Here is a 10,216-nt window from a genome sequence, read left to right as displayed (position 1 = left end):
TGGAATGAATGTAAAACTAAAGTTCTCCCATGTAAACTATCATATATAATTCACAATAAAACATTAAAAAAAAAAAAGAGTCTTGGTACTGAAATAGGGTGCAGGGTCCAAAAGAAGGAAAGGACAACAACAACAGTTAAGTATTACAAGTGTGGCACTGTAGGATAAGCACTGGACTATGGCGAGGTCAGTTTGAATCACAAGGTTGGCAGTTCCAATGTACCAGCCACTCCTCAGAAACCCCAATACAGGGTCACTATGAGTTGGAACTGACTCAACAGCACTTGAGTTAACAGCACTTAACAGCATGTTGTTGTTGTTGTTAAGTGCTGTTGAGTTGGTTCTGACTCATAAAGACCTTGCGTAGGGCTCCCGTGGAGCGGCTGGTAAGTTGGAACCACTGACCTTGAGTGATCCCAGTGACCTTGCGGTCCAGTGCTTATCCTATAGTGCCACACCAGGACTCCAGTGATCAACATAGTCCTGAATATATTTACTGATTATCAATATATTTACTGATTATCAAAATCCATTTCATTTGTAGAAACAACTGTAATGTTAAAGAATGTACATACCATATCAACAAGTAACTTCCATAGAGGCTTAAAGAAAAAAAAGGGAAAATGTGTAAGACACAAGAGTAAAGTATCTCCCCTCCGCCCCCTGCCAACCATAAATGCACTAGCAGCAAACTCCCTCTATTAGGGAGCTGCCTCCTAACTGCCCTCCACCGGCACCCCTCCCCATCTCTACTGCTGTGTGTGCCCTGTGCTGCCCCCATGACCCATCATCTCTGCTGTCCCTTCCCCTCTTGCTTAACCCTGTGTAAGCAAACTCCTACAATTCCCTTACTACTGCCAACATCTCTCAGGGGAAAAACAAACCCAAACAGCTCTTTATTTTCCCTTTTGGGGGCCTGCTGTGTCTTTGTCTCTAACTTTGACAGCATTGCTTGGAAAGGAAGTGTTTATTCCTTTGTTTTAAATATTAATCCACAGAGCCATAGAAGTGCTTATTGGATTAGTTACCTTCCCCTCCTGCTTAGCCCACAGGTCCCACAGGGCATTTAGGATGGCGGCTGTAGCCAGGTGCACCACGCCTTTCTCTGGACCAATCTGGTTAGGAGAAAACACATCAGGACTATTTAAATTGAGAAAGACACGTGGGCTTCCTAGTTAGGAATACAGTTTAAGAATTCAAAAGCAGCAATGGACGCTAGCTTAAAAGCTTTAAACACATACACACATTTTTTTTTTTTTTCTGGCCCATTTAAGATTAGGCTGAAGACATCAACCCTTTTACACCTAAATACTTCAGCGTGTAGTTCCTAAAAGCAAAGATATCCTCTCATATAACCAGAATACAATGAACACATTCAGGGAATTCTAAAAGAAAGTCCATAGTCAAATTTCACCAATTGTCCTAATAATGCACTTTATTTTCCCCAGAATCAGATGCAGTCTAGGATTTATCTTACTGTGATAGAAACCTTTTTCTAGAACCTCACATTTTTCAAGCCTTGAACTCATGGTCAAATGCACATCTATATACGTAGAAGGTACTGTGGTTTTCTATGAACCTTTGCTCTTCTCGTCTGCTTCTGTTCTGAGTATCTTCTTTCCACAAACTCCAAGATGACTCACACTAGCTATCCACAGAAAGGTTGCCCATTTAATACTTTATCTTCTAGAGTTGAGACAACTTTTTCCAGTTCAGGAAGGAGAGCTTTAAAGCTTTAAAGATCTCTAAAGATCCAAATATGTCCAGATTCAAGTCTTACAGAAAGGAAATAATTATCTCGGCGTAGTGGTTACGAATCGGGCTGCGAACCTTAAGGTCAGCGGTTCGAAACTACCAGCTGCTCCGCGGGAGAAAGATCAGGCTTTCTACTCCCGTAAAGATTTACATCCTCGGAAACCCTGTACAGGGTCGCTATGGGTCGGAACCGACTCGACGGCACTTAACAACAACAACAACAACATTGATTATTTAAGTGGCTCAAGCCCTAATTTATCTGAATATTTTACATTAAAATTACAAATCTCTATTTTTACACTTGTTGCAGCCAAAAGACCATCTTAAACCTTGGTAACACTAGTTATAAAAGCATCTTACAAATGAGGCCTCTTACCCATCGGAGCTGCCCATCACTGGTGAGCTGCCTGTAGATGCCCCTGAAGTCATTGACAATGTCCCTGAGGTTCTTGTTCAGCACATGATGGGCAAGTGCATTTACAGCACAGACGACTAGTAAAAAAACATTAAATTCTTGTTTATATCTTAAGACATGTAAACACCACAAACTATGTGGGCATGTTATAAAACATTTTCAAAATCAAAATTCCTCAAAATAAGTCTTCTGTGATTGTTGTAACTAGCATCACACATATCACCACACCATTAATCCATATACTGAGAATAATTTCTGAAGAGCAAGCATATTATTTGATTGGTTGTCATGTGAAAAACAGGACTATCAATCTGAAAGTTTAAATTCTTTCATATCCACTTTACTCTGTAAAGTGTTTGACAATCAGATTCAACGCCAACCCTTGCTAGTTCCTTACTACTAAGGAATAAGAAGGCTTTGATATACTAAAGAGGAGGCCTGGTAGTGTAGGGGTTAAGTGCTCAACTGCTAACCAAAAGTTAGCAGTTTGAAGCTACCAGTCACTGTGAGGGAGAAAGATATGGTAGTCTCCTGTACAGATTTACAGGCTCAGAGACTCTATGGGGGGCAGTTCTACTCTGCAGGGTTGCTATGACTTGGCACTGAATCATTGGTAAACGGCTTGGTTTTGTTTCTTTATTTATAGAATTTAAAAAATTTAAAAAGAAATGAGTTTTTATTATTATCAAAACTCCAAACCAAACCCATTTATCAGGAGTCAATTCCAACTCTTAGCAACTTCATAGAACTGAATCCAACTGCTCCTTAGGGCTTCGGAGATTGTGAGCCTTCATGGGAGCAGAAAGGCTAGTGGATTCGAATCGCCGACCTTGTGATTAGCAGCCCAATGCTTAATCCACTGTATCACCAGAGGTCTTTTATTACCATGTATCAGAAAAAATCTTGAAGTAACAATCTTTCCAATATACTATTAAAGCTTAAGCAAAACAAGCGCTCAATTAGCATAAGTATATGTAAAATGTTCAAGCACCTGTTTTCCAAACAGGTTTCATAAGCAAACTGATCATCTGAGTGGCTTACTATTGACTTACTTAATGACAGAATGAACTACATTTTTCATAAGCGGTTCAAAGGCTAAACTTAAATTGGGTCAGCATTATCAATGATTTACTTTTCTTTTTAAAAAGTTTTACTTGTTTAAAAAGAAGAATAAATAAAGTAACAAACTCTACAGGAAGAACTCTTACATCCTTCACTCATTCTACACATTTAGACTATGTGTAAGTTACCAAAGGGGCAGCAATGGTTGCATAGCAAATTTCTTGACTTCCATGTGGGAGACCCAGGTTTGACTCTCAAGTGTAGCCACCACCACTAGTAAAGGTTCTCTGTATTGCTATGAACTGAACAGGTGTCAGAGAATTTTCATAGTCTGACAGACTGAGAAGACAGGCTTGGAGAACTACTTCTAGAATATCAGTCCGTGAAAACCCTGTGGAGCACAGTCTAATCCCCTTGTACATGAGGTTGCTATGAGTCAGGGGCTGACTTGCTAGCAGCTGACCAATGATAAAGACCAAAATAATTTAACTAAGTCATCCATTTAGCCCCAAAGCAATTAATTATATTACAAAAAACCCCAACAAACTTGTGTTTGGTATTGTCATTGCTTAAATGTTAAATTCTCAGATCACTTAATAAGAGATGTAGAGGAGCAGTTTTACGATTAGTCAGATACTATGAGGCAGATTTAAAAGTAGTACCACATGCTGTCAGGAAGTGCCTGGTCTGTGTGTGGAACAACTCAGATGACATGATGGTGCACATGCTGTAGTACACAGCCACTAGGGCTGAGGCACTATTCTGTGTTCTCCAGAGCTCTTGTTAATAGGATAAATAATTATTCTAGGTCAGACACTCATTCACTTGAAGGGCAAGGCAGTATCCTTCTCACTCCTGGGTGCTTTGTGTTCTTGAATTAAAGAAAATCTGAAGAATAAGCAACTCATAGAAAACTGTATTATTATCTATATCAAGCCTCAGTATTACTGATTGTTTCTATAAATCATGACCTGAAGCACACCACTGGTTTCTATCACAATGGTGGTGGTGGTGGTGGTTACGTGCCGTGGAGTCGGTTCCTACTCAGAGTGACCCTGTATAGCGCTTCCAAGGCTTCAAATCTTTACAGTAACAGAAAGCCTCATCTTTCTCCTGCTGAGTGGCTAGTAGATTCTGCTTACCATTTTAGTTAACAGCCCAACTCATAACCCACTAAGCTACCAGAGTTCCTTTGTACCACAATGGCAAAAGCTAAGTGTGATCTCATTTTATGCACAAAGAACTTGGATTTTACTTGGTGAAAGTGAAAACATTGAAGGTGGGTGACTAAAACTTACTGTACTCATCAGAAATTTAGTATGGGTGGTCTGATCCCCGGGTGGACTTTAGGCTTGCCTACTGGGGCAAGGAGCTCTGATGGCGTAGTGGTTACGAGTCAGGCTGCTAAACTCAAAGTCAGCAGTTCGAAACTTCCAGCCATTCTGTGGTAGAAAGATGAGGCTTTCTGCTCCCATAAAGATTCACTAAGCCCAGGGTTGGTTTGAACTTCAAGATCTGTGGTTCGGACTCACCTTGGAAACCCCTGTCCCTATGAGTCAGAACTCACTCGATGGCACTTAACAACCACTACCTTTAAAATACTTATTACTGTTAAGCACTTTGGAATTGGTTCCAACTCATAGCAGCCCTGTATAGGGTTTCCAAGGAGCAGCTGGTGGGTTTGAATCTCTATCCTTGTGGTTAGCAGTCCACTGCTTATCCTACACTGTCACACCAGGAGTCCTTTAGAACCCTACATTGGTCTATTTTATACATTGAAACACAATGTAACCAACCCACCCTGTCTCCTTTCTCTCTGTGTCACACATACCACTCTCTTCCTAGTAATGAAGAAAGCTTTATTTTTCTCTTTCTCTGGGCATTAAATGAAAGATTAGGTAAGTAAGCTGATAAAGACTGTAGGAGAACAGGATGAGCTAATGGAGGTGGTCTTTTCATGTGAGCGCTGAGGAACACACTTAGCGAGATGGTAGTGAGTCGCTGAAATATGTAGCAAGGCTAAATGGATTCTGTCATGATGAGGTCTGAAAAAGGCAGAAGCCAACAAAATGACCACATAAACAGTCATTTACTAAAATCAGAGAGACTGAAATGGATTTACCACAACCCAAGATGTATACCCGGACAATTGGATGGGGGTAGGAATGGACAAGGGGATGTGTTAGTGAGGCCTTAACTGACCTCAGTGACCACCCATGGAAGTATCCGCTCAGTGAGCACACCATGTGCTCAGCCCCTTAGCTCAAGTCAGCAAAGCCTTGGCAGCTCACAGATAGGGGTTCCAACGGCCTCTCCATGGCAAAGAAGCTGCTGTTGTATTTTGTAAGCTTGAGAGGTTTTACAAAACCTAAAGGGACTGTGCTGTATAGTGTGCAATATAGAGGATGGCAGCAGCTTTAAAAAGTGCTTGATCTGCAACCAGGGACAATGTAGGTTACAGAAGTGCAAACACAGCTAGCAGATCTATCATGGCCAGTGAGCACTAGCTTATGAAAACTCATACAGTAAATCGATGGCTTCATGGGGGAGAAGGGAGTCCTGCATCCCTGCCCAGTCTCCTCCTTCTGCCTGGAAAATTCCTAGTTACCCTGAGATGTACCTCCAAGCATCACCTCCAACCTGAAGCCTTCCCTGGCCCTCCGGGACAGAGTGAAACAGCCCTCTTCCTGTGTAGCTTATACACACTTTTTAAAAAGACAAATTCTTACACTGTACTATGAAAATCTCTTTTGTGTCTGTGTCTCAGATACGTTTGCAAAATAAGTATGTAGGGACTCTCCCTTCTTTAATTCTCTCTTTTAAAAATTGTTTCTCCAGTCTGACGGAGTCGAGTGTCTGATACATCAAAGAACTCAAGTCAGTTCTGCAGAATGGCTAACTCATGGGTTGTTCACCAAGCCCATGAACATACAGCACAGTGATCACCATGGTGCTATCAATTTAAAATTCATAAAAAGTTCCGCTGTCATCCATCCATTCATCCACCTATCCACCCTCCCTCTCACATGCACATACACACAAACATACACACCCCTCTACTTTTATCTGCTCAACAATATTTTTTTAAATGTTTCAGTGTGGTAAGAACTTAATTCTACAACTGACAGTCCAAATACCCACGGATGAGATCTCATCACCCTGAAGTTACAGAACTGGCTGTCACTCTCCCTGGACCCTCATTCTTTGTCCTATCATAATTTGGCTCCTCATGATCCACTGAAATTGATCTGACAAAGGTTTCCCTTTTGAATTTTTTAGATCTTCTATCACATGCATGTACTGCATATTTAAAAAACAAACATATATACAATTTATATTTGAATGTTTCATAGAGAAGGCACTTTGAGCAGTCAGGCAGCCAGATTTCTGCCAGGCCTTGCTGAGTAGCTCTCTGATGCTCAGTTTCCTTTTCTCAAAAATGAGGGTCTCGTCTTCAGTCTGTAACTGATTGGATTAGCTAAATGGGGAGTTAGAATTTTCCCAGGGAAATAGGCTTCTTGTTTAACTTTTGTGGAATATGGGGCCTTAGGTAGATTCCTGAGCCCCATCCAGAACCTTCTGAAGTGGGACATTCTTACTTGAAGACATGCCGACCAACCCAGAAAGGCTGGAAGAATGTAAGATTCTTATTAAGAGAAACCCAGCAGAAAAAAAGAGCAGACTATTTGGTTGTTAGAATATCAAGTAAGCTGTTTGCTTTGGAAGCATCAAGGCAAGTAAAATCAGCCCAGTAGGGAAAACCCCCTCCTAAAATGAAACTCAAAGAGAACCCATGAGCATTCTAAAACACTTGCTGGTGACTAACTTGGTCTACTTGTGAGTAGAAGTGGGGGAAACACAGCAATGAAGACATGGGCTGAGTTTAGTCATGTTCCATTGCCACCTGTTAACCTTGAGATGAGAGAGAGAAGAGGAAGGGCTGACTGTTCTGAAGTTTAGGGAGATGTGTGAACACCCAAGCCCATGGACACTGATCTAGCCACTGGAGGCTAGAACTGAGAGTGAAGTGGCCAGCTGGTCTGAAGTGGGGAGAGGCATTCATGAATTCCCAAACTTGTAACTAGTACCCATTTGACTTAGCTTGGATGGCTAGCAGACCAGAACTTGACCAAATGAAGATAAAGATGCTTGATACCGTGAGCAAGTATAAATTGTTACAATCTGATGAACTGGACCTTTGCTTATGGATGCAATTGCTCAAAATTTTAACCAAACTGGAAGGATTCTTCATATCAAGGATCAAGCTTGTTTTTTTCAGTGCACTGGGTTGACAGCAATGAGCAATGTAGACACTGGCTATCAAAAATGGGGTGCTTCCAATCCAAAACCTTTTGAGGTGGGACATTCCCACTTGAAAGGACAAGCAGACCATCCTGGAGCAACTAGAGCAACAGAAGATACTTCTTGACAGACAGACCAGCAGGAAAAATCCAAAACAAAAATGTCAATATGATTGGCTACTACAAGCAAGTTGAGAAGATATATCCTCAAAGAAAGATCATCAGGAAAAACCCAAAACAAAAGTGGCAGTATAACTGGCTACTACAAGAATAAGCAAGTTGTTCTCTGGGAAGCCATTAAGGCAAGCAATCAAGTCCCTTCAGGACAAACCCCCTTCTAAAACTGAAACTCGAAGGGAACACATGAGCAGGCATGTAAGCTTGCTGGCGACCACATGGTCTACTGGTGCGTGAAAGAGCAGGAAAGGCAGCAATAAAGAAATCAGCTGAGTTCAACCATGTTCCATAGACTACCATTGACCTGGAGATGAGGGAGAGAAGAGGAAGGGCTGGTAGGTCCAAAGTGTGGTGAGACCTGGGGACAACTGAGCCCATGGACAAGGACATAGCCACAGAGGGTTATAGCTGGGAGTGAAGTATCCAGCTGATATAAAATGAGGGGAGACACACAAGAACACCCAAACTTGAAGACAGTACCCATTTTATCTAACCTCAATGGCTTGATAATCAGAACTCAACTAGAGGAAGATAAAACAGATTACAATTTTTGATAAAGGAAACGAGGGTAAATTGCTACAATTCGATGAACTTGACCTATACTCATGGAGGCAGTAGCTCTAAATACCAACAGAGAGGGAAGGAGTCTTCACATCAAGTATCAGTGCTATCCTCTCTGTACACAGAGTAGATAGGGACAGGCAATGTAGATATTTGCTACCTAAAATGAGGGGGCAATAAAGGCACAAAGTGACTGGCTTACAAAGTTTCAAGATGGAGGTTAGTGTAAGACTGTATGGGGTAAGACAGAGTCCCCACTGAATAGTTTTCATCTTGTCTAGATGGGTCTGGTCAAAGAAGATGGGGGTAAGATTCTTATGATTCAATAATGAGTAATTGTTATCATGACTAATTGCAACGGTCACAATTGTAAAGGTAGAAATTTTGTAACAAAAACGGGGGAGTAGTTAATCTTACAGTCCATAAACAAAGAACCCTAGGGCCATCAAGGGAGAAGAGCACAAGTGGAATACGAGACCTTATCCAGAGAAGCAGTGACACCAGAGATGGAGACAGAGATGGGGACATGGAGAGAGAGAACAGCTGAGGACTCTAGATTCATGGAAAGAGAGGGATTGAGAGCTGGAGGCCAGGAGGCAGACTTGCAGAATGTGCCCTTTGGTGGTGTAAATTATTACATCTGCATGTTAAAAAAAAAAAACAAACAGCTAAAATGAATAGAGAGAAATACTGTTAACTGATGGTACATGGAGGGGATTATAATCATTGTAATGAAACAAAGTATATGATTTGTTGAATGTAAAACTGATGATCTGCCCTGTAAGCTTTCATTCAATTCACAGTAAAACTTAAAAAAAAAAATGAAAAAAACAACAAGCAAGTTGTTCGCCAGAAAGTCATCAAGGTAAGCAATCAGGTCCCTTCAGGACATAACCCCCTCCAAGACTGAAACTCAAAGGGAACACACAAACAAGCATGCAAGCTTGCTGGTGATCACACTGGTCTACTGATGAGTGGAAGAGGGGGAAAGGCAGCAATGAAGATACGGGCTGAATCTGACCACGTTCCATAGACTTCTATTCATCTGGAAATGAGAGAGAGAAGAGGAAAGGCTGGTTGGTCCGAAGTATGGTGAGACCTGGGGACTCTGTAGCCCATGGGCAAGGACATAGCCACAGAGGGCTAGAGCTGAGAGTAAAGCATCCAGCTGATTGATATGAAGTGAGGGGAGATGCACAAGAATGCCCAAACTTGCATATAGTACCCATTTGACCTAGCTTTGATGGCTTGATGATCAGAACTTGACTAGAGGAATATAAAAAAAAAATTTTTTTGATAAAGGAAATGTGTAAATTGCTACAATTTGATGAACTTGACCTATACTTATGGATATAGTAGCTCAAAATACCAACTGAGAGGAAAGGAGTCATCATATCAAGTATCAATCCTATTCCCTCTATATACAGGGTTGATAGGGACAGGTAACTAAGACATTGACTACCTAAAATGAGGGGAGGGGGGCTATAAAGGCATGAAGTGATTGGCTTACAAGTTTTCAAGAGGGAATTTAGTTTCAGAGTGTGAAGGGGAAGGTAGAATCCCCGCTGAATAGTTTTCAACTTGTCTGAAAGGAGATGGGGCTAAGAGTCTTATGATTCAATATAGAGTAATTGTTTATCATGACTAATTGTGATTATAACAAGTGTAAAGGTGAAACATAGAGGGGAGAGTAGTTAATCTTACATTCCAGGAACAGAGGACCCTAGGACCATCAAGGGAGAAGAGTACAAGCGGAATCTGGGACCCTATCTGCTGGGGACAGCACACGCAGACCCTGGGTTGATCAGTGGCAGTCCCATTAAACCGCCTCTGAATATAATCAGTTTAACCCAGATGCTCTCCTTCCTCCTGAAAGTATGTAGGAATGTGATAATTAAGAACAATGTAGCATTTTAGATATTGATAAATGAAGCCCGGTGCCTGA

At 41.4% G+C, this 10,216-nt stretch overlaps 1 protein-coding gene across 1 annotated transcript in view; it reads right to left on the bottom strand.

Moving 5' to 3' along the window:
- Positions 1-10,216, bottom strand: part of ENOSF1 (enolase superfamily member 1) — a 50,868-nt gene that overhangs the window by 21,861 nt on the left and 18,791 nt on the right. The window contains exons 3-5 of the mRNA XM_006867295.1: positions 2,132-2,247; positions 1,029-1,115; positions 576-602 (exon numbers count right to left, since the gene is read on the bottom strand). Coding sequence (XP_006867357.1) covers positions 576-602; positions 1,029-1,115; positions 2,132-2,247 — 230 coding nt within the window. The remainder of the gene's footprint in view (positions 1-575; positions 603-1,028; positions 1,116-2,131; positions 2,248-10,216) is intronic.

The sequence above is a fragment of the Chrysochloris asiatica genome, unplaced genomic scaffold (genome assembly GCF_000296735.1).
Source record: "Chrysochloris asiatica unplaced genomic scaffold, ChrAsi1.0 scaffold00103, whole genome shotgun sequence".
NCBI classification, from domain to species: Eukaryota; Metazoa; Chordata; class Mammalia; order Afrosoricida; family Chrysochloridae; genus Chrysochloris; species Chrysochloris asiatica.
This window is presented reverse-complemented; position numbering and strand designations above follow the sequence as displayed.